General features: G+C 34.1%; 1 protein-coding gene and 1 long non-coding RNA gene across 3 annotated transcripts in view; one reads left to right on the forward strand and one right to left on the reverse strand.

Moving 5' to 3' along the window:
- The window catches only part of LOC148662017 (uncharacterized), a 121,364-nt gene that overhangs the window by 42,051 nt on the left and 53,005 nt on the right, over positions 1-26,308 (forward strand). The gene's annotated exons all lie outside the window — the stretch shown is intronic.
- Positions 6,443-25,006, reverse strand: nicn1 (nicolin 1). The gene is made up of 8 exons (XM_088636641.1): positions 24,858-25,006; positions 20,542-20,569; positions 19,908-20,051; positions 18,322-18,504; positions 15,122-15,235; positions 13,453-13,524; positions 7,599-7,703; positions 6,443-7,039 (listed from the first exon to the last, which is right to left on the reverse strand). Coding segments are annotated over exons 1-8 (690 nt in total). The 5' UTR covers positions 24,860-25,006; the 3' UTR covers positions 6,443-6,997.

The raw sequence follows: 26,308 nt of genomic DNA on the forward strand, positions 1-26,308 counted from the left end.
CTATTTGGGTCATTGTCTGTATTTGCTAGTAGGTGCGATGATTAACTTTTTTTCAATTGTCAGATTTTAGGATACTGCTAACTACCTTGAGTATTATGATTAAAAATTAAAACTTGTAGGAATGTTCTTTGAAACTTAAGCTACTGTAAATTTCTGTGGATAAGAGTGAGCAGCAAAATGGAATCAAATATTATGATTTATTCCAATTATTGATTTTAACACTAATTATGTTTTGTGCTTCTTATATCAAGTGCTAGCTGGCCATCACAGTGATCACAATTCTCTAGTCAATGAACGCATTCAGGAGAAGGAGCTAAAGTACAGTACAAATGGCTTCTCCATTGTAATTCAAACCTACTGAATATGTTATTTCAAAGCAGGTGAAATTTCATTTCAATCTTTAAGCTTTCCCCTTTCTTCTCAAGATACTTTGAAACACTATGTAATTATGTGGTATTGTATTTTGTGATACAAAGTTCCAAATTAAGAACATCTATGCATTTTTCATAACAGAACTGGAACTTCAACAGGAGAAAGACTTGAAAGGTTAGTGACCTGACCAAACACTTCTTAAAAGAAGGCATTTTTCATCCCACAGCTTAACAAAATATACTTAATGTTCTTTTATTTCTGGGTAACATTTGCACTGAATCCCAAAAATGTACCTTCAAGGTGATTAAAAGTAGAACTTTGGCCTCTTATCAATTTTAATGGTGTGGATGAAGCTTTGATTAAAGCTGCTCTCTGTTGATATAGGGTAAAACACACTTGTTTTACAGTGTATTAATTCTGTGGATGAGAGCATGTTTGTACAGTATGTTTCACTTATTTATCACATATACAGTATTTGGAACATATTTGTTTTTTCTAATAAAAACACTATGCTCCCTTATCGTGCAAACTGCATTTCTTCATATTGCTTCTTTGAAATGTTATCTAAAAGATGCAAAACATCTGCCAAATACAACCTATTATTAGCAGTGATCTGGTGAAACATTTTTGTTCTCCATGTTGCTTCAATTTTCTGCGTTATAATCACAGAAAGGAACATCACATTTTCTGTGGGAGTCTGTAGTCAGAATTTTGCAATAAAAAGTGAAGACAGTCTCCTGTCTCCTTATTGTGCACTGGTATTAATTTAATCCCATTTGAGTTATTTCTACACTAAATTTGGCAGATTACTTCAGAATACGCAACCCAACCAGTTAAATCAACAGCACTGAAGACATTTGCAGTAAATCCTACTAAAATGTCAAGAGCAGCTGGAAATTATCCCACCTAAATATAAATAAAAAAGAATTATCTTAAGGAACTGTAAATTAAAAAAAGCATATCTTACTGACTTAGAATACAATTTGAAAACAAAAGAAATGCCATTCAAGGCTTAACATTATTAAAATGTATCATGTTTTATAACTAAGGTCTGAAGAAGAGTTCTTCCACTTTTTTAACATGTAATTTTAAGGTTATCTTACTTAATTCTTAAGTCTTTAAAAATTCTTAACATTTGCCAGCTGCTCATTATTTTATTAAATACAGTATGTATGAATGTTAATGACTCCATTGTCATTTATACTTTTTTCTTTACAAAAAAATGAAAGTTTTTTTTTATTTTAGTCAGATAATTAAAAAAATATATATTACAAAAATACTCTGAAACTGCAGACATTTTTTTTCATTGAAAACTCAATGGTCAATACAGCAAAGTTGTAGTATTTCTTAAAATTAAGCTTTTGGTGCAAATATGATCATAGGCACATTATAGGCCTACCCTTATAAGGAAAACATAGAGCCAAGCAAATTAAATGATAACTCATATTCTGGCTTCCTGCATTGGCAAAAATATGGTTTCCTTGTTTGGTGGGACTCACTACAAACACAGGTACTTAAGCTGCACTGTTAGCCTGTCGTATCTTGATATTGAGGTTCTATGCCTGGGAACTGTATCTCTTGGAACTGTTTCTTCTTTTCGGAAAGCAAGGAATTCATTTTTCTTTTGGTTTAATGACTCAACATACATTGATATGACTGTGGATTCTGGGCAATGTACTTTTAGTCTAAGGGGCTTTGAAATCTGGACTTTAATCAGAAACAAGAAGCTGGACTCTCAATCAAGCACACCTTATAAAACACTTCCCGAGTTACTTTAGTATGCCTAGCATACGTAATGAACTGCTAATGAACTGTTTTCACTACTAGAGCATGCACTGCAAGAAAACAAATTCAGGAGAATGTTTAGCCGCTGAGGCGTGGTGCTTATTCTACTTCCAACTATTATGCCACTAATAATATAATCTGATTTGTTTCTCCTCCATGCTTCAGGACACACCTATGAGGCCACTAAGACTATGGGCTATCATATTTGCATCATATAAACATCTGATTTAATTTGATCTTATTTGCCTAAGAGTTGATTTCAATTACAGTACAGTACCTTTAGTGAGTTAAAAAAATGATAAAATTACTTATATAAGCAAAATGTAGGTTTACAACTATTATAAGGTACATTCAACCTGCAAATAAATTAACACAATACAGAGAACTTCAGAATACTCTGAAAACAGTAGATAAACTGATTCTCCAGAGCCCCTTGAATGGAAGAGTTGTTAAAAGCAGAATGTATTTTAGAAAAGATGAGGAAACATTGCCATCTAGTGGTATTTTATGCAAGATGACCATTCAAGCAGCCACTCTTAAATTCATAACAGAAAAGGCACTACCATCTACCATAACATAACAAACTAGATGGAAAATAGCTTAAAAAGAGCACCAGCCTTATTTGACAATAAAATGAAGCATTAAACCTGTTAAATGTTCAACACTTGCTCATTGCCTCCTTTAATTTCTTCACTTCCACAACTTCACAAAAAAAAAATCCACAACAGGATTTTTTCACTATTTGCATAGGTGTAGCTGACAGACAAAAAATGAAGATCAAACAGCATCATATGATATAAATAAAATCATTCCTGCCTTTAAGTCTTAGTTGTTTGTTCATGGTTCTCTCACAGTAATAGAAACCAAATTCTGTACAGTGCCTTTGTAAATTTGAAAATAACACCCTCCATAGACATATTTCATATATAGGTTTATTCCATGCTGAAAAAAAGAAGAAAGAGAACACAACGTTTCGGCCGTGGAGCCTTCTTCAGGTGTGAATTCACACCTGAAGAAGGCTCCACGGCCGAAACGTTGTGTTCTCTTTCTTCTTTTTTTCAGCATGGAATAAACCTATTACTTGTTCCTTTGCAGCCTACGCATGCTGACGCAGCTACCCACCTGAACATATTTCATATATGCCATGTACAACATAGCAGAAGGCTTTAATATTTTAGGGGGAATTTGTCTGTTTCAGGCAGTTCTGGAAAGCGGGTAAGTTTAGTCCAGGGCATTAACCAATGATCAATTAACATTCAATAATTATAAGAGAAGAATTCTCTCAGGTTTTTATATTTGAAAACTGGCCATGACCATTCAAACAGCTTCCTTCAGGACTATATTTCATTGATGTATTCCTTTGCATCTCAGCATGTGATCTGAGAAGAAGTGCTGTGACTGCAGGCACTGATCAGTTGTACTTACCTCAAGTCCTATAATATGAAACAAGAATTTTAATGGAAGTCCACAATGATGAAGGAATACACAACAGAATGGATAATGCTGTGCTCAGGAATCTCCCACTGGTAATTTCTCTATGGTAACCTGGAGTGCTTTATTTTAACATTACACAAATCTTTTTAATATGCTAAAGTTGTCTCCAATTCTTTCATCCCATGAGGGTTAGTGTTGTAAATAGGTTCTGACTAGTCTGACAGTGCTTTATGACAGAGTAAATGAACAGTTTTTTTCTTCTTCTTCCTTCTTGTAATGAACTGCTCATTGCTCTTGAGACTAAAATTCACTTTGGAAATCCTGCACAATTAATCAATTTAGAAAGTGCTGTCAGCTCTAAATTGGAAAAAGGAAGATCTTTTGTCATCCAACAAACTCTACCTTTTACTGTGTGAGAATGATTAAGACTCGAGTTGAATTTCATTAGTGTTTACAGTACAAGTTGATGTTACAATAAGTGACTTCCATTATAAAATACACAGCTATTACTGAACACTGTGGAAACATTATTAAAGACTGATGTATTATCACAAGGCCTGTGTCCCCGGATTTTGCTTTTATTTTAATAGAACTAGTCATTGAAAATCATGATACCAAAGAATTGCATAAATGATAGGGAACTGGCCTTTTGTTAGTCCTAACAAATTTAACAATTTGTCTAGATGACGGCTGCGTACATAAGCTAAAACACTTCTGGACAGAAAAGCAACCAAAATGTATCTATGCATGCATACTGTACATATTATTTAAGCAGATATTCCCATAAAGAAGCAGCTTGATAAATAGAACCCAAACAGAAACAACAGAATGTATGCTCTTACCAGATACCAATATTACAGTTTCATGAGACCATGTATAAATTAGTTCAACTGCCTTGCTGATATAAAAGAAAAAAAAACGTGTGTCCTACTTTTCTAAATATCTGGCTCTCCTCTTCAATATAATTATGTGACAAGACAGAGAAGCAGGGTAACAAAGCAAAGGGTGCTTTGTTAACTTCTAGATTTTTTTAGTAATACTAAGAGAATAAAGTGAAAAAGGTTAATGCACCTTGTTAAACAGTCCTTATGATTAATATTGTATAAATTAATATTATAGTGCATGGCCATACACACCTCTGTGTGATCTGAGTTCATACTACAGTTTTCTCTTTAATGAGGATGATTGTAACGAAGATGATTACATTCTCTAGAACATGTACAGTATGGGCAATTCCAAGCCTCAAAGGCTAGAGCTCTGAAGGTTTGGGGGTACGTTTCAATTGCCATCTGATTAAAATTTAAAAACATATTCAAATAATTGGTCATATTATGTAATTAAGATTAGAAGTGAAATTAAAAGTAGACAACCCTACTGACAACAAGGATTAGAGCTGCTCAGTAAAATTGTGATTGTGATTACAGTTAAAACATAACTCAGGATCTGATTTTCTAACTAGTTAAATTACATTGTTTTGTCTAGATGGCAGTATTGTATCATTTTTAAGTTTTCACTGTTTGGAGTCTTGGAAAAGAATCTTAAAGCAAACAGCAAAAAAGTAGTCTAAATGTAGCTTTGAACATTTTAATTCTTGTAAGTGCAAGTTTGTCACTGATATTGTGATATCTAAATAATCAAAACCGAGTACAGTAGTGTTAAGAACTGAGATTGTCAAAGAGCTTACGTGTGACCAAATCCAACTTCATAGTTTTGTTTAATTGAAACAGTTTTGGCTTGACACATACCCACAATTTTTTAATGTTGTTTGGTCTGCAATCCTGATTCTGAGATTCCAGCTGGCACAATTTCAGTTACTGCAGATTCTTGCATTCTATCTCTTCTAATCTAAATTTCTCATAATTATTACCATAACCTTGTCTGGTATAACCCTTAGTGCCCTTGCCTCTGTATTTTGGTATTTGCTTCTGCTCCATGATGCCCGTTTTCTTGCCTGAAGGGTCAGAAAGCTTTGTATTACCTTTTTCTTTTGTGAATGTGAAATTAGCAATTACATCTATATTTTCTTATTGGTTGTGGTCAGACTGCCAAATGGTTTTCAGGAATAAATAACATAGTATTAAGACTGCTTTCCTATATGTTATTCACCTAGGTCCCAAGGCCAGATGGTACACAGCATATTTCACTTAGCTAATTTGTGGGTCTGGAATACAATAGAATGTATCAATTCCTTTTCTACATCTGTTTTCTGGCATACTTCCACAATAAAAGTTTCCATTCCTTTGGCAAACTTTTGACTCCAAGAATTACTTTGAAATTGAATGACTGCATCTAATTTATAGTGTGCTTTCCTTTGCCCCCTTCTTCAAATATAAGTAATTATTGAAATTAATTGAATTGAATTTCAATTCAGTAATTGGAAAAAAAAGGTTACAACAATGCCAACTGTTGAATCACAAAGATAAAACATTTTGTACTCTTCTAATTTGATCATATTAATATCAAAAGGGTTGAAGCACATGTTCTATTTGCTGAAATCCATACTGCTTGATATGTGCATGAAAATAAGTCACAACTGCAAAAAAACAAGAAGCCTGAAGTTGAACAGTTGAAATTAAATGTACAGTATGTACTTTGCCAGCACTATTACTGCCTTCCACCCCTTTCTGCCCCTAGCCATAACCTTACCTTAAAGAACAACTGTACCACAGAATAAAGGAGGGCTCCCCCATGAGCTGATTATATGGCATAATATGGAAATGAACATGCTCCTTCCCGGTCCACAGTTTACAGCCTACATTGCCTCATGACCTTTTCAGTATCCTATTGGTATCTTTACATCTATTTCTAGGAGCAATTATTTTGCCGGAAAAAGCATTTTACAGACAATGTATCTGATAAAACAGCCAGCAGATTTAATTTATTTACTTCTTGCATACATCTCTATGAAGGAATAATTTATTTTTACATTTTTACATTAACATTCAGTCAAAGGAACAAAAAATCTAGTAAGCGAAACCACAATTTAAGACATCCAATTACTCTAGGACTCACAATTTAAGCCCTGCCTGGTGAGCAAGCATTTCTGTTGATATGCAAGTTCCACAATGCAAATGCGACAAAACATTCAATTAGCAAATGTCTAACTGAAGGAGAAACACTACAAATATATGAATTAAGAGAATGAATATTAATAGCTCTTGCCATATCACAATGCAGAGCGAAGCAGAACTGTCTAAAGGGACCTCTAATTCTACCTTTTTACATATAGTATACAGTATAAGCAATAGAAGATAATGGCGTTGTTTTAAGAGCAAGCTAACTTTGACTTTATACAGTATACAAAAAGCAGAATTAGAATCCATCAAACTCTCCCCCTCTAGGGCAGTTTTAACCACAGGATACAGCTTCTGTGTTTGCAAATTGTTCTCTTTCATGAATTTCCAGGTTATGTGTATGAAAGCAGGTTGATCTCATAGCAGCCATCCACCTTTAAGAAAAAAAACAAAAAGGCAAAACCAGTTTTAAAAACACATAAACAGTATACTAATTCTTTTAATCATCATATATAACCCATTTGTATAAGCATTTAAATTTAAATTTAAATTGCACCTCTCCTATAATGTACATTCATCATTGCTTTGCATTCTGTCCCAAGGTACTGTACTAGTCAGAATGATTCAACAAAATAAACCCAAAATGTGCACTTAAATTATGTAAATGATGTTGGCGAAGCAAAATTAAAGAGGTATGCAAAGATAAAACTGTTCTGATATAAACAGCTTAAACTTTTAAAGTTCAAGTTTCAAGTTTTTTATCGCTATTCCCGAGATTCAATAACCTTTAAAAAATGCCTACCATAAAGTGTTTTCAAATGTGTATCATCAAGACCATTATTTAGCATCATGATGTTCTCTTCTATATAGTATGAAGAAAAGCACATTTACCAACGTAAGATGGTGTATTAGCTTAGCAGTTTAGCAGCTACAAGTTCAAAGTACATACAGTAAATAAAATGGGAAGATGGTAAACATCTGTAATTAACTCACATCAAAGCGGCCTATGCGTGCAGCGGTCTGATTGGTCTGCATTACTTCTGTTAAGGCCCACATTTGCTGGATACTGGATGACACTTTTTTGGGATCAGGTATTCCCTTGATAACAAATAAAGAAATAATACACATTAATTGTGTTCATTGTATATAACATACTAACAATCCACAAATAATGTAGATCATATCATAACATATACAACATACAGTGTCTGGATACAATGATTAATACATGTATTTTATCAAATAAAGAAATAACTAAACTGTTAAAGCTATTCTTTGCTTATTTAAGATCACACAATGGATGCTTTTGAATCAAATAGTACTTAATTATATACAGTATGCTCAATGCATAAGGGGTAAATGCATACTGTATATGGAGTGCCTTAACATTAAATTGAATAAATTCTGGAATAATTATTTATAGTTACATGCAAAGTAGTTCAACATGACTCTCTGTGTCCATTCTACAAATTGGATTCAAGACTCTGCATAATATTAACTTAATTTTTATGAGACAGATCAAAATGTATTTATAATTGTCTTGCAACAACAATTCTACCTGTAGTTATCCACCAAACCAAGGATCCAGAACAAAACATCTTAAATACTTCACTACAAATGATATGAGCATATCATTGGTTGAACTCTTAATTAAATTATTCTGAATTTCCATTAAAGTCATAGGGAATAATTAAATTATAACTAAAATATAACAGGAAAGTGATCTAATGGTGGAACAGTCGTCAAAGTGTTAAGAGGATAACAGATGTTATTATTTTAGAAGAATTTGATGTATACACAAGCAGCAGAGGGCACTCTGACACTACAGTATCCAGGCCTCCGATGTAACATCATAAGACAGCTCTGCACTAAATGTAGTACTGTACATGCTATACAGCAATACTTTGCCCACCACAAGGTTTATGTTCTTGAAAACAGCAGAAAGATTCTTGGATGTTAAACATAAGACTGCCGGGAAACATAGGGTTAGGGGAACTGAAGTCACAAATGATTAACTTAACTCCATTAAGTTAACACAAATACACCAGAATAAAGTGAAATGCAATAGATATCAACAAAACAACAACACACTATCAATGTCATATCCTAAAAATAAATGGTAAAAAATGATAGAATAAAGATTTCTTTTTAATATTCTTACTGACTAGGCATATGCCTCCAAAAAAAAAAGCCCAGTTCCTACAGGGTTGAAGCCCTTTCAAATAGCCCTTTTCATCAATCAGCTTCTTCAGTTCAGCAGGAAACTTGGATGCTGCCTCCTCTGCTAATTTCACGTTTATGTGTACTGTAACTCTTTTTAATGTTATCAAACCATGTTTTGCTGGCAAGAAACTTTTCAGAGTCTCCCTCTCCTGAACTTTAAACAAGATGATTGTAAATTCACTTAGCTTTAATCATATTTTATATGTGTACTTAAAAGCCATTTTTTTCTGTCTCTTGTCTTCCATACAAATGTTCAAAGCCCATTTTTGTAGTGCTCGGGTCATGTGGGCTATACAGTGGTGCTGGAAAGTAAATGCACCCCTTCATCTTTCATATATCTTTTATCTGAAATGCAAAATATTTAATGAAGATTAAATATTTGACACAATAACACAATATTTACTGTTTATTTATTCAATAAAACCTATTTATTTAACAGAAAGTCAATGACCCCCATGTGCAATGTTATACAATAAGTGGTTTTGCATCCTTTAGCAGCTTCATCAGCAACCAAACATTTCCTATACTATATAGGATCTTTACTGGGAGCAAAGGTTTTCTCCTGGCTAACCCTTCCATGAATGCAACTGTTATTCAGATTGTGTTATATTGTTGAGGTAAGAACATAGACATCAAATGCAGCAAGAGAGGCCTGGAGATTCTTGGATGTGGTTCTGTTTTTTTTTTTTTGGACATCATGTATGAGTTTTCTTGTTCCTCTGTGAGAATAATTTTGAAGGACATCTACATCTAGATAGAGCCACCATGGTCTTAAACTGTCTTGTATACTCTTTGTCTTACAGTAGACTGATGAATTCCAAAATGTTTTACTATGGTTTTATATCTCTCTCTAGACTGATGACCACTTACTGTACAACACTCTTCCAGAGGTAGTCTGAGGTCTCTTTAGATCGTGGCATGGTGTGTTACACTAATCTGTATGGATAAGAACAAGTTGACTAAGTTTCTTACCTTTATATAGTAGAGGGCCTCACAAACTTTTTTTGTGGTGATTGGCTCTTTGATTAGTTACCTTGGTAACCTATTACTTTAGCACTTGGTTATACTTACAGTTCCTCATTCACTGAGCTAATGAACCTGTGCACTAATTCTTATTTACCTATTTCTTTTTCTATTACATGCATCAATTCATCTAAACAATACATAGAAACTGTGGATGTAAACCCCTTTTTTTAGAAATGTATGGACTAATTTTGATTAAAGATGGATTTTATAGTAACATTTAAAGAACTACAATAAACAGCACTGTACAATACAAAACATTCAGATAAGAACCACTGGCAACACCTGCCCTTACAGCATTCTTCTTTTTCTTCATTGGGAGAATTGCACTAAATTGTTAATCAGTATATTGCACATTCAAAATACATTAACAAATATCCACATCCAATGCTGCAGTGCAACATTTCTTATCTGTGTTTCTTTGAACATAATGTAAAACACTAGGTACCAGATAGGCCCAGGAAGAGATCAAAAATGTTCTTTGTTTCACATTTCCATATAGCTACTTACCAAATAGCAATGATTTCAACCCTTTACAACATATTACAATAAAAATAATTTTCCTATTTGAATAATTCTAAAATGAAGGTGCATCAAGGTAAATGTATCCAAAAAAGCCTTAACTGGTTTTATAAATTCACATATTCAGCTCAAGGTTAATTTGGATTTCAGAGGATCTAATGGTAACACTTGTTCTATCCTCATTCTTTCACATCAGGCTCACAGGAGGTGCTTATGAAGAAAATCTGAGAAAGACTCCCCAGTTGTCCCTAACACTCTCTTTGGTACGGTTATGAACACTGTCAGAAACTTGGAACTGATCAATAGCAATTTGGGCACTGTCATCCAACTGTGAATTCTGTACAGCTTTCCTTTCACCACTGTCAATTTTTCAATATTAATAGTTTTCATTAAACTGCAAATATCCACTGCAGTGTTTCAGATTATTTTCAGCTTCAGTGAGAGACATTTTGCTTTCAAACAATTAAATCCTAGGATACTGTGCCAATGCAACATCATTTGTGGGGCCCTGGCCAAGACTGGTGTATTACTGCAATGTGTGATTTCCTGATGGTGTTACTTAAGTAAACCTTACAATTCCTGCAGGTGGATCTTGTAGTGGAATTTGAGAACAGACTTTAAAAAATGTCTTGAACTAATTGCTTCTTCAGAAGCATAATTCATTTTGTTCTGTAATGAGATTGGCCTTTTTATATATACAGCACACATATTTATTTCCCTCGCATTAGAGCTGCACAAGAAGTGTCTGGCAATGTTTTGCATCCTGTGCAAGGGACATAAAGTACAAGGCCAGCCAAAATATTGTCTGGTAACCCTGCAATAATAATACCAAGTGCCAAAGTGAGCTTCTCTAAGCAGGTTGTCCAATTAGAATGGATTTACTTGCCCATTATCGAAATTTCAAAGATAACCAGATTTGGATATTTATATTTCAGATTAGCGGTGTAATAAACACCATGTGGTTCACAAGTAATCTATTGTTTAATTCATTTGAGATGCTTAGACAAGGATCCTACTGTACGAAACCTCAGCTACAAGCTAACACCTGACTAAGATCAATGAAAGTTACATAGACAGAAACAAAGCTGCTGTACAAACACTACAACAAGACCAGCCCCACTACTGCATCCTTGAAAATGTTTTAAATGTGATTATCATATCCATGCAGAATTCTATTAAGAAATATACTATAAGAAAAACAGAAAGCAAACAACACATCAAGTCTATATATATCTATGAATAAGGCCTACATTTTTACAGTGCTCAGAGGGCTTTGATTCTACAAGAGGTGGCATCAAAATAATAGATCTACTCTGAAGTCAGGAACTTACTGTATGTAGGAAGGAATGTTAAGTTAACAAAGTTATAGATTTCAGAATTAGATGCAGCAAGAATGTACCTGTTATACAATACAACCATATATGGAAATAATAGAAAAAATGTTTCAAGAGACAGATTTGAACTTTTGCATGTTAAGAGATTTAAGATCTTATTGATTTTATTCCATCTATTAAGAGGAATGAGTTGTTCAGTGCCATCTGCAGACAGACTATTACCATAGCCTGCTGAGTTTAATGTCTGGGAAATTGCCTGTTTCTATTTGTGATTTATTGAATTCTTCACTAGGATTAATATTAAGAGAATGTATTATCAAAAACTCCACTGTGCCAACATTAAGACATTACAAATAATACAATCTACTGTCTGTCTTAAATTCAAGGTATATTTATCTTCTTGTGTTACACCGCTATAATAAACTGTTATTTAAGCGTACAAATTTATTTTAAGTCTAACCTATAAATGGGTGGGCTTATGCATAGTAATGAATATTCAATTATTATCAACAGTAAATGATTTAAAATAATGAAGATCACAAAAATTGCACATGATCTATTTTCTAGGACTATCTGCGAGAGCTATACAATATATGAACAAATTAATTTTCTATGTGCCAGGCTACATAATGGATCACAAACAACAGTGAAGGCATTCCCATTTGTAAGAACGCCATTAATTAACATTCAAGCATGATGAAGATAGCACCATCAGCTTGGATATGTAGCCCCTGGTTTGTATCCATTATTTTGAAACTTTTTCACATGAGCCATTGAAATTGCATGGTTTATCTTTATGCTTTCTTATAAACCTACTATATGCATGAAATATAGAACATTTATAGCAGCACGGACATTGAGAATCTCCCAGTGTTAGAGTTTATGTTTACTGGAAAGTTTTTTTTATGATAGTCTACAAACAAATTCAAGACAACTTGAAATGTGACTTTTTTTTAGCTTGTGTTATTTAGATGTGCTTGTCAAGGCCACCTATTTCCATAGTAGTGTTAGAAAAAAAAGAAGGCAATACAACTGCACATTAAAGAATAATATAACTATCAGGATAACCAATTTAATGTGAACATTATAATGGTGCATGCCTATTTTTTCAAGCCAAACTATGACATTTAGCAAAAAAGACATTAAGGGTAACAGTGAAATAAAAATGCAAAACTTTGGGATAAATGTCCTCTATTTAAGAATTTTATGATGGGTGAATGTAGAACATTTACAGCACTTAGACTTGATTTGTTCTGACTGCAGTACCTGAGAGCCAAGGATAAACATAAAATACCAATTTAAACTTAATTATTACTTAATTAAGAAGTGTTACAGGATAATCCATCAGAAGTGAATTCAGGACCTGGCTAATGACCCAGTTTAAATTGGAGATCTTTTATATTTATTGTCTCTTCTCAAAACCCAAATACTGAGGAAGCTTCAGTTCTTTAAACACTGAAATTTGTGAAGGGATAAAAGCATTTACTGCTATTTTATTGATTTTACAAGTATTTTATTTTCAAACAAGAAAAAAAATCTTAATGTTATACTTCAAATTATTGTTAAATTTGAAACTTTAACTGAGAAACTTTAAATAGTGCTCAGATAACATGGAATACACATGGCTGGATTCTTTAACAAAGCACTCTTACACAAAGTGGAAAAGATATATACTGTATATATAATACAGGTATGTGTAATAAAAAATGTATACACATTACTCTTATAAATTGTAAAGAACTTACTTCTTGCAAATCTGGAGATTGGTCAACAGGTGAAAGGTTTGAAAACCATGATGGAAAGTTCTTTTTTGAATCCTGTTAAAAAATAAATTATTTCTATTAGTATCCAGTGAAAAACAAACCAAAAACAATAATTTAAACCTTGATAATTGAATATTTTTCCTTCAATAAAGGCATGCTGTAGTTATGATGAGCTTGGCTGTATTTTTTCAATATTATTTCAATACTAAAATAAAGTTTTGACATTTATTAATCAATTTAAAAATACAATTCTTACATACAGTACACGCACAATTAATGATTTCCACAATGTTTAGAATACATCGTTTTCAACATTATCCTCCCCCATAGAAACAGCAAGTGTACAGTATATATAGTATATTTGCATACTGTATATTAGGGTGCAGAATTCATTATGCAAAATGTAATTATGCTGGTGTGTCCAGGCTGACAAAGAAACAAAAGTTTGGTGTAGGAAAACTACAGGTACATGCCAGGCTGTGGCATCTGAGTGTGTAGAATTCATCTCTTGTCATAAGGCTTGCAAAACTGTTTCGAACAGACAGGCAGCACTGGGTGAAGTCCTCTTAGCAGTCAGTCGCTAGGTTAATGGCATTGTTCCAACTCCAGTCATAGTCGCTTTTTGTAAATGACATCCATTTTCACACACCTTTATTAAATACTACAGTACACACATGCTCCTGTGTGCAGCATCACCGGCCAGTGTTGTCACTTCATACAGCACCAAATTAGCACTGAATTAACACCTTTGGATTGAACTTGGCTGTCAACTGGAACATCATGCTCTGCCAAAAACTCCTCAGTATCATCCATTTTCTAATGGCTTTATCTAGTATGGGGGACACCATGGATGAGGTGCCTACTGAACATCGGAGGGCACACACACAAACACACACCCTCACATAGGGGACAATTGTTCCCAAAAGTGAATTAACCTACTAGTACCATACTGTATGTCTTTGGATTGATTTTGTGACCTTTTTAAGACCAACTGTAATAAAGGTCATTTACTGTGATATACCTAATACATTTTTAAATGTGAAAGAGAAGTAGCCCAAACCATAATGAACAAATTTGCAAACCTTTGTAAAAAAGATTAAAAACAATTATGCTATGATAAATCACAGGCAAATACAGGTAAAATTGAAGTTATATGTTTGTGAGCAGGCTGTTGTCGAAATAAGCCATTAAAAAGTTTGGTAAACATTCAAATGATAATAAGGACTTCATTCCTAAAGTCACATTTGTAGATTTTAATTAATGCTAAGTGAATCTCAAATAGTGTTATGCAAAGGTATTTGGGTTGCTGCAAAATATACTGCAGCTTTTTCATATCAATTATTTATCTCTAAAATATACATCTATATCTTCAAGATTTATGGTGGGATACTGCACTTGAGAATTTAGTTGACTCAATATTGTTTTTATGTGTGCAATGTATTTTTTCAATTTTGTATCAGTCAACATTATTTTTTAGAATTACATTTATATGTGCATTATTTGCAAATTTCATCTACTTTTAGAGCCAGTCTAGCATTCATAATTCAAAATCTGAACACAGATGATATATATTTATAACATTTTTTGTGCAACTGTAACACTTCTGGCATTTGTACTGTATGTAAGAATTAAATGTGTCCAGGTCACCTACCTCGTTTACACATTCAAAGATTTTAATTTCTTCCAGAGTGAAGGTTAGCCATGATGAAGAGGGCTGCCTCAAGATGAGACGCACTGAGGTCACATCATCCGGTTCAATAAGCATCTGCAAACATAGGATAGTTGAGCACAAGTATTATAGCTCTGTATTACCATAGTTTACACATTCATTATAAAATGTGTTTGGGTTTAGTCTGAAAAATATACAGTATCTTCCTCAGAAGAACTAACGTGACACCTAAACTGAACTTAATTTAGCAACTTAAAATATCCCACCCCAACAACAACATTCACAGTATAATATAGTCAATCCACTATGGAAAATTATCACCAATCTGTTGGTAAGAACTGGCAAATAACCTGAACGCATGCCATGCCCTTGAAGGGACCTACCTAAATGAAGAATGGTTTTCTCTCAGGTCACTGAGAGACAAGGCACTAACGGTATTTAGGCCAGACAACATGAGGCCATTGCTGGTTTTGAATACTATCAAATATTTATCATTGCTAACATCCACTCTGTGTTTCTGTTGTCACATCAAGATTTTCTTCAGATATGACTTGACATTACCAATATTCAGGAGCTCAGACTTCCATTTATTTATTTTACCAAGTTAATGTGAATGCTGCATGCTCAGTGATGGGCTGATGCAAAAACCTATTCTGACAATGCCCTTGACAAATGGAATTTTTGCTCTAACCTTGACACCAAAGCTTTTTGTACCTTTTTAAGAAAAAAAAAGATCTGTAATTAGTTGACAATGCACAATTCCATAATTTTTCTAAGCATATAATGAACATATATACTGTGTATATACAGTATATATACTGTAGCCTGCCTGTTTCTGTTCCATATAGACTATGGTCAACAACATCGTCCACCACTCTAAAGAATATTTTAAAAAGGCATGTTATGACAACACAGTGCCAAAAGTGAAGCAGCATAGTATGTTATATTAATTGTCTATTCTGGTAAAGCTGTATTTTTTTGTCATGAATCAGATCCACCTCGATCAAACGTTGTCGGTTGGAGTGATGGATACACAAATTTACCCAGAAATAGGTGCTGATATCATGACAGGCAAATTTCTTTCAAAAGGGAAGAGAAATGTGAAGCACTAATTTAAGTACGCAAAAAGCATGGGAATTATGAACTGTGCATCCTAATGATAAGGTGACAGCACCATCATAAAATTCTGTATGCAATGTTGCTTTAGAAAAGGACTGCCAACAACAAGCTGCATGATTGCAGTTTATAAACAGATTACTTTAAACCAGGAGTGCCTTAAAATTGCATTGCATAACATAAGAGTTCTTAAAACAATACAGTTATGCAAATACGACTTCTATGCAAAAGGGTTAGGGTTTAAAAAACAGCATAATTTTTTTCAAGTTGGAATAAGTACTTTTTTATTATATTCCACTCACTTTGCAATATCTAGTTATGACTCACCTTTATGGAATATCTTAGGTCCTTATGTGAAAGTAATTTATCTTTTTTTACGCTACAAGCCCCAAAGTGCAATTCAGGAAAGTTACTGATAGATATGAAGTGGCACATCTCTTACTGGCATCACTACAAGCTTTCAGGAATCCAACAAGGAGCTGAAAAACCTTTTGATATATTTTTGAAATATCATATGTAAATTATCAAAATTTCACTTGTTTTAAAAAAACAGGAAATAATAACAATAATAATAATTGCTTACACTTATATAGCGCTTTTCTGGACACTCCACTCAAAGCGCTTTACAGGTAATGGGGACTCCCCTCCACCACCACCAATGTGCAGCATCCACCTGGATGCCAGAATGCTCACCACACATCAGCTATCAGTGGGGAGGAGAGCAGAGTAATGTAGCCAATTCATAGATGGGGATTATTAGGATTGGTAAGGGCCAATTGGAAATTTGGCCAGGACACCGGGGTTACACCCCTACTCTTTTCGAGAAGCCCTGGGATTTTTAATGACCACAGAGAGTCAGGACCTCGGTTTTACGTCTCATCCGAAGGACGGCGCCTGTTTACAGTATAGTGTCCCCGTTACTATACTGGGGCATTAGGACCCACATGGACCGCAGGGTGAGCGCCCCCCGCTGGCCCCACTAACACCTCTTCCAGCAGCAACCTTAGTTTTTCCCAAGAGGTCTCCCATCCAGGTACTGACCAGGCTCACACCTGCTTAGCTTCAGTGGGTTGCCAGTTGTGAGTTGCAGGGTGATATGGCTGCTGGCCATATCACCCTGAAATACAATCTGTTACATAATTATTGTTTAAACTTTTTAACTAAGGGACTCTTAGCATCTTGAAAGACTTCAGCTAAACCTTGCTGTCTAATTGTGCTGATTTCTGTGGTGAAAAGCGGGAATAAACTTACCGCTCTGCTAAATGTATGAAGAATATAGGTTCATCTGTGGTAGCTGTACCAAAATGGTACAGAAAATTAACATTCTAAAGAAAAAATTGTAGTATAATTATAATTATGATAAGTATAATTTTTAAGACAATTTTTAAAAGTCACCAATGTGCTTTTTGGGTGAAGTTTGACTAATAATGTGTGAAATACATCAAATAACTGAAAGCTTTAGAAACAAAATCCCTAGAAAACAACCAAGTGATCTGAATGGATGCAACGAGATTCAACTAAATGTGTTTTAAACAGCAACCATTAGTTCAAATGTTCAGTTTTGTGATAAGATTGGCAAGGGTTAATTCAGGTCTGCTTAAAAATAAACGTGTTTCAGCTGACTTGAGAATTACACTGAGGCCAATCTGGTGACCAGTTCTACTGTACAACCCTGAAAGCAATTCAATATACCTCTGGGACATTCAACTGTAAATACAGACCATATTACTTTTGATGAATTTAGAATTTATAGTTATGGTGAAAGAACAAGCAGACTAGTCTTAGCTGTCAAGGTATCCTATTAAGTAGATCATCCAAAAAAGAATAAGTGAAAAACAGGTTGAGTGCAGTAGTTCTCACACAATTCAAACCATTGCTGGATATATACAATACTTAAGACAGCTGTAATGAGTCATATAAGCATATAATACATAAGCTCAGATGCAAGATATCAACACAGACTGCAAATGTATTGTTCTTCAACTGATACACTAAATGTATAGTAAGCAGTGGGTTTTGTCTTATTAGAAATAACTTGGTGAAAGCTGTGCTTTCCCTGGACTCACCTGCTGTCTATAGATAGAGAAGTAATCCTGGGATCCTCTCTCAGTGTGTGGATTGGGCATAAGGCAGCAGTCTTTCAGGCCAGTAATCCACTTCAGAGCATTCTCTGGAGATTCAGGGTCCTGTCTCTGGAGGCGCACCGTTAGAAAGGCAGTGTAATAGTTCTTAAAAGAAATTTCTTGTATCTGAGAAATAAAAAAAAATATCATTGAAAAACAAGAGCAGGTCTGGTGTACATTCTATTTATATTTTCAGTTAATAGCGTGCTTCATGCTTCCACTGGGTACAAAGAGGATATCTGGTACAACATTCTATAAAAAGAACCAGAGGCTACTGAGTGTATGTTAGAGTTAAACTATATGTCTGAACTGAACACTGCATCTTCAAAACCTGGCAGTTATTACATGTGTTGTGGTGTTTTCAAGCACTCATGGAATGGCTGAACTGGATGGGGTAAACCCAATGTTAAATCCTAGGCCTTCTGTTGAGTTTTGAAGGAAACGGATCATACCACATTTGTATTTGCACACTTTGAATCATTGGTTATTCATACAAAAAATGTAAAAATATAATGTTGGGGAATATTCATTTTCACCATCATAATAAATAAATATGATGCTGTAAGCAAATCAAAATGTATAGAAATAAAAAGCAGGTGGTGAGAAGTTATGCTGTAGCAGGCAGGTACAACTACAGTACATTTTCAAGCAAAAGCACATGCAATACAATTTCCAATATCCTTCAGGTCATATTCCAGAGCCTTGCATGTAAAAGACCAACATTAAACCAAAGGATGATCATAATTTCTCAGTTTGGGCATACAGCATGTTTTATTCACAAATAAGCTTTAATGGAATTTCGATAATACATTCTTAACTCCTCAGAAGACTTTCACCCTGAAACTGTAAGCCTACAACTGCAACTGAAGTACACTAATGTTTTATTAATGTATTTTGAAATGTTTAAATGCTTCTGTGTTTTATTTAATGATTGGTTAAAACTGCAGTAGACTGATTCTTCCTTAGACCATAAAATCTACAAAAGAGTACTGACAATGAGACAGCAAGTACTGTACATCTGAATTGGGAGATACAGTATGAAATGAATGAAACTTCAGCTATACTGTGGGTTGCACAAAGAGCACTAAAGCACACAACCACATACAACCATTTTGTCAAACAGACTTTAAGCCTTTTGCATGGATTTTAGACTTAGGTTAACACTGGTTCATAAACAATTCTTGGCATGGTCTGACTGAACTTGTGACAATAGGTCTCAGCTACTGGTACCATGTCTAAGTTCAAAGGACTACAATGTGGCTACGCCTTTACCTCAAAGGCTTTTTATATCACATCTCATTATTAAATTCTCATCAAGTTCAGCCAAGACCATTAAATGCCAACTGAATGCATCTGATTCTCTAGGATCTTATTCTATTTACAGTTTCTTTTAATCTAAATTAAGTGCTGCTTTTGACCAACTGGGCCAGTATTATTACTAAAGCCAGGTCACTTGGTTGAAAAAGTGAAAGGCGCCAAACAATCACAGCTTCCATCCCTGCATCAAATGCTTAATTTCTTCAACTTACATTGACAGTCTGACCCTGTGGAAATGTGACGTCTATAACAAAGATCCCTGGCCTGGACATGTCGGTCTTCACATCTCCCATCTGCAGGGCCACTGGTCGTTTCACAGTGCATTCTACTGTGTGCTCACTCATTTTTAAAAATCTCTTCAAAGAAGAATTAAAGCACAAAATTAAATATAAATGTATAGATTTTGTATATATATATTCATAGTTAAATGATAACAAATAAGAGAAAATCAAAAGAAATGGAAGAAAATATCATTTTATTGTTTATGTTTCAGGTCGATCTTAACACCTGGGTCCACTTAATGGTGATTTCCACTCTGCAGTTAGGCTTCCAAAAAAGAAAACACTGACATAATCCCGAGATTAAATATTAGTTTTATGAAGGATGAAACTGACAATATTCTGTATCTAAGCAGAGACAACGTTTGATATTAAACAGTATAAGCATAATAAAAATACAACAGACATGACAAGCATATTAAAGGTACAAGAAGCAGTTAATATACTGTAAAGCAACTTTCTAGGGCTCTAGTTTTCTACTAACTATACTAAAGGAAACAAAAGATGTAATTCATAAAATATTAACAAAACTCTTCAAACAGTCACTGAAGACAGGAGTAATACTCACTGACTGGAAAATTGGAGTAGCATCCATCCTAAAAAATAGAAACAAAACCAGCAATATATCACCAATAACTCTTACTTCTACTGAATGTAAAGTTAAAGAATGATAATTATAACTAAAGAGGATCATGTACTGTATGTGGCATTATAATCCAAGGTAATAGTCAAAATTGATTTACTGTACATAAGCTAATGGTGTTCTTTGAAAACGCAGTTGCAGGTGAGGATACAGACGTAATAGGAAGTATTTAGATTTTCTGTTAGCTTTGATACATTTCTTCATAAAACTATTTTTTAACTTGCAGCCAGTCAGTAGGCTTTCAAGGTAATGCATGCCTTGAAATTAAGAACAGTTCAATGGATAAGCAACAGGGAGTATAGTTAAGAGTGAATGCTCAAACTAGACTAATGTAATTAGTGCAATAACACACAGAACTGTATTGGGACCACTGCTCTTCCTAATTGACATCAATTATCTAGATTCTGGTATAGTTAATAAACAAGCCCAAATCCCATATTCCAGATGACACCAAAATGAGAGGATTAGCAAACTTTGCAGAAATGGTAAAGGAGATATAAAAATGAAAACAAACACTTGCTGTAGTGAACTTGACAAATGACATTTAATGATTAAAAGTGTAGATTATAACTATATATGTATTTGGCAGGCACAAACTATAAATATTATGTTGAAAACATGAAGCATGAAGAAGCTACTATGAAAAAGATCAGGGGTTTTGATGAGGACAACTTCAATATACTTCTGTTATCAGCATTGTCCACAAATACATATTAAATACAGTACTTTTCATATTTTCATGAAGTATTGTGAGAAACTTTCAGATAGTAGAAAGCAACAGGATTGAGCACACTGGTTTATATATTTTAGATTTGCATCTATTTTATAGTTAAAACAGACATTCATCAAACAGAAAAGAATTTGGTAGTTTAAACGTTTTGAAATCGGGTGTACAAAACTATATATGTAAAGCTTGCCTTGGTTTTCTTCTGCTTTTACTTTCAACAAATACAAAATTAAAAAATACAGTGGGGAGCAGCATTCCCAAACACCACTACTGTACAATAACACAGCATTTACTGTACAGTATATGCATTATATGTTTCCATGCTTTGATGTTTGTCTGCACTGTTCATTAAACCAAGTTTTCATTATTAGCTTAGAAACTGTCTTCAGTTAGGAAGTCTCCTGAATTAGACTTGTTGAATACATGCGCTTTAAATGAAGGCAAGGATATTCACTCTAGGTCCTGAACAAGCAGAGACCACCAGATTCTATACCTACTGTAAATTATAATCCTTAATAAGTAAACCGGATAATAAATTCTACAGCATGGATTATCCAATTCATTGAACATCTGTATTTTAAATTTGGTTTATAACTGTGCTCCTTGGTTGAGACTTTGCTTTGAATTCCCCCCAGATAAAGCAATTTTACTATTATTCGACTATAATGCTTTTGGTTTGAGTGGACACTGACATTTTGTTACCAACATATCAGTGTCTTAGTCAATGTTATCTAAACGTTCCTATAGTGGGACAGGTGTTTACTGTATGTTGACACCATTTACCTACTTGAAAATGTGAGGAAGCAATAAAAACCATAACAGATTGTTAGAATATAGTTAGAATTGTAGAACTTAAATCAAGGGATAAAAGGAATGAAGAAGAAAATGTGTAATGCATTTATAAGGTTTGGGCATTATATTTAAAATAGTGTGCACAATTCTGGACACCATTATAACAAGAAAAGATCATGTGCCCCTTGAATCAGTGCAATAACAAGCAGCCAAATACATTCCTGGGTTAAAAATAAATTATCTGATACACTAAAACAAATACATCTTTGTATCTTGAATACAGAATACATTAACCTGAGTAACATATTCAAATTTCTCTTCTGAAGAATTTGACAAAAGTTCACCCATTGGACATCTTCAGAACCAACAATGTACTGTACACAAATCAGAAGACACAAATGGAAACTACAGTAAGGGATTTCAACCTACAACCCAGTCAGAAGTTCTTCCTTAACCACTCCACACCACCACTCAATTATGTTATATTATAAACAATACAGATCACAGGATACACTTTATTTTACCGTACAATTGTATTTAAAAAGTAATAACAGCAGACATGTGATGACAAAAGGGATGCTGGAATCTGGAGCAGACGACAGAATTCAACTATGTTGTCAAAGCTGATGCCCTGGCTTCTTTCAAGAAACGATTAAATGAAATTCTCAGATCACTTCATAACTAGAAACGAATTGAGCTAGATGAGCGAAACATCCTTCTGTCATGAAATCAAACCATTTTAAAGTTCTTATCTATCTCTCTTTTGTATGAGCATCAGCAATTTATCCAAAGCCTCTACTAGTGTTTTCTACTCTTAGAACAACTTTGTTATTAATACAGCTTAATTTGGGTGTAAAGAAACCAAGCTTGCCATTAAACAATCTTTAATTCACATTGATCAGAATCTTCAAACAAAATTTACTAATCAAAACAAATGCATTCACTGTCAAGTGTTTCTCATCATTAACATAATTTATTCCTCTTTGTACTTCAATGAAGGTAAAAGGATACTTTTCATATTACAAAATGCAGGTCTCCCGGGATTAATGATTAATTAAATAACATTAATAACATTTTAGATCATCACTGTAAAATTGCTTCTGCTGGCCTAGGGAAGGAACATGTGAAAGGAATACAGCAATGTTAAACACCATTTACAATTTATAATACACATTATAGATATCTCATACATTTGAGGTGCATTTTCATAATATACTGTAGCTTACAAAAAAAAACATGTTTATTGCCAAAACTAATGCTGCGCAGAGCCTAATACATACAGTACAAAATGAATCTTTGAAATGAGAGGCCAATTCAAAGGACTAGGCTATTGGATAATGCTGTTTTCTCTTCTGCTTTGTGGTTCTGGGAAGAAAACATCTATTTGTGTCATTCTCATGAGTAGCAGAATATATTTAACTGTTAAATTAATCACAAACATTACACTAGAATTTCTGCTAATAACAGAAATTATTGTTTTTTTTTCCTTTTTTATATTGCTATTCATCCAATTGTGATTTACACAGGAGAGGGCCCACCTTGCTAAAAGGTCTGGCTGCCATTATGCACCAGTAGCTCCACAACACAGGCTGGAGAAATGAGGAATTGAGTCACCATATGATTTTTATAGTTGAGGACATTCACTTCATCGTGTGTACCTACATAAACACCTCAGATAAGTATATGAGCTATATAAGTATAAGAGCTTGGGTGGAAAAAATGGTTGCAGTCCCTCCAGGAAGTCTGAAATACCTGCTTTACCCTTTATCTAACCATGATGGACTATCTGTTAAACAACAAATACTAATATTTATATGGAACTATGTGGATTTTATATTCCCAGTATTGAAATGAGCTCCGATAAAGAAACTGATTGCACTTCAGCTGAAAATAAGCCAAAAGGCGTATTACAGTATCTGCCACACCTCCAAACAATGGAGAACTTGCTCTAATCCTGGTGGCAAGAAGCTTACATTCCAAACCAGGTTGGAGCCCATGGGAAAAGAATGGGCATAACCTTAATCCATATCTGTGGTTCCAGCTCTACAGCTCCAATGACCCATAAAGTCACAGGTCACAAGAAATACGGCTCTTTCTGGCAAGCACATCCATCGTGATCTCTCACATGCTCTAAATAAAAGCTCTTGGCACAGGACGGTAAGATGGGAAAGGAGCATACTGTAGCTTAACCACCTTTAAAACCTGGAGAAACCATAAAGTCCACATAAAAAGCACAACTCACAGACTGTAAAAGTTTTAATGGGTCATTATATACAGGTGCGTGCCTCAAACTCCCCAATCCCTTCCCAATATTTTGCCTTTATATCTTCTTGTAAAACTGGCGACGTCTTTATGCTCATCAACTAGGAGTAGTCTTGGAAGCAGCGTTAACGTCACTACGACTACTGCAGTTCTACACATACAATAGAGGAGTGGTAAGGTGTTCCTTATATACTGATTATTGTTCACTCTTGTTTATATTCATATTAAATATTTAAGCACGAGGGGACACATTAAAACATTATATTTACTATACTCTAGCCTTTCCTTTCGGTCTCTGCAGAGCACGATGTCTTTACTGCATAGCTAGCACAATTAGCAGATTGGTATCAAGGTATAAAACCAAGACTATAAAACGTATAGTTTGCATAGAAATGACACACTGATGCACAAAATGCACGGTGTTGTTTTCAAACCGCTAATATTAAATTAATATACTTACATAATATTCCGTTTGACTGGGATTTTACCAATATACAAAAATTACGGAAGGGTTTTGTCTAAATATATTTTTCTTTAAACAGCACAATTATATTATTCATCCTGAGAGCGAGAGAATATACCAAAGCTTCCTTCTGTGCACAACTTCCTGTCTGCAACCATGGCAACACCGCTGCTTTTTTAAAGAGACAAGAGACTAAGAAAAATAGTTCTATTGACCAGCAGTGAAAAAAGCACCATAACAGGAATCCTTATCAGAGCGACCGATATTTAATTTAACCTTCATCAACCACAATTAAATTAAAATATTTGGATTTTTTACTTCACAAAGCTCCTTTCTGTTGCACCAGATATACACACTTGTATTTCATTTAACATACTGTAATCCAAAAATATATTGTTATTTCCTATTTAATTCTGAGTGATACCTTTATATGAATTTAATTAAAATAAAAAGTTAGTAAATATGTAATGAGTAAGTAACTGAAAGGAAAATGTGCTGAAGCAGTAGAAGTTCTGAATCCTGTTAAAGGAGGATAAGTCATTGGAAATCCCTTGCTATTTCCTTCCACTGTCTTGTTATCGTGTTATTTCAAATTCATTTAGAAATAAGTGCTCAATCTAGCAGCAGGAAGGACACACAACTATCTCAGGGGACAGAAAAAGACTGGAATTTGATAACCTTAAAAGAAGCTGGCAGGTGTGATTTTCAAAAATGCATCCTACAGAAATATTCTCCTGTAGAGATATACAGTAAAGATAGTTTGTGCTTATCATTGAAATGGTCACATACAGTATGACGAGGAAAGGCACTTCATCATGAGGTAAATGACCAAAAACAGTTTGGCTCCCTTCCCCCATATTCCCTTCCATTTACACCTGAAGAGTTATACCAGTATCTGTAGGGGAATTAAATGTGTGAAAGTGATATTTAAAAGCCAATGTGTCTTCCTCATTGCAGTGCTAGTGTAGAAAGTGAGGAAGCAATGGGACCAGACAGCTATCAACTTCTAGATTAGCTGGCTCCCAGAAGAAATCCTGACTTTGCTTGCTTTTTTGCTTCGGTAGTTTTTAAAATTGTCAGCATTCATGTCATATGAAAGAATCATATGATGAAATGCATACCAATCTAATAGATTTGGCAGTAGTAAAAATGTCAATTGAAGAAACTGTTCTTTAAAAAAAAATCTGTCACTTATTTGTATGTTTTTGACATCAGGAATGACTGAACATATTGTATTACGTTCTTTAATCTGATCATTCTAATATGATTTCTTTGTTTTTCTTTTGGTATCAGTATTTTCTGTGGATAATAGATATAATACATATTATTCCATTAAGTAGAAGCCTATCTAAAGATGCACACAATATAAAGTTTACTCTTCATAGATAAATGCACGCCATAAACTATTTTCTTAATCTCTTTTCCAATTCTGTGAACCTCTCGAAAAT

Source organism: Lepisosteus platostomus, chromosome 6, assembly GCF_059453375.1.
Source record: "Lepisosteus platostomus isolate fLepPlt1 chromosome 6, fLepPlt1.hap1, whole genome shotgun sequence".
Taxonomy (NCBI): Eukaryota; Metazoa; Chordata; class Actinopteri; order Semionotiformes; family Lepisosteidae; genus Lepisosteus; species Lepisosteus platostomus.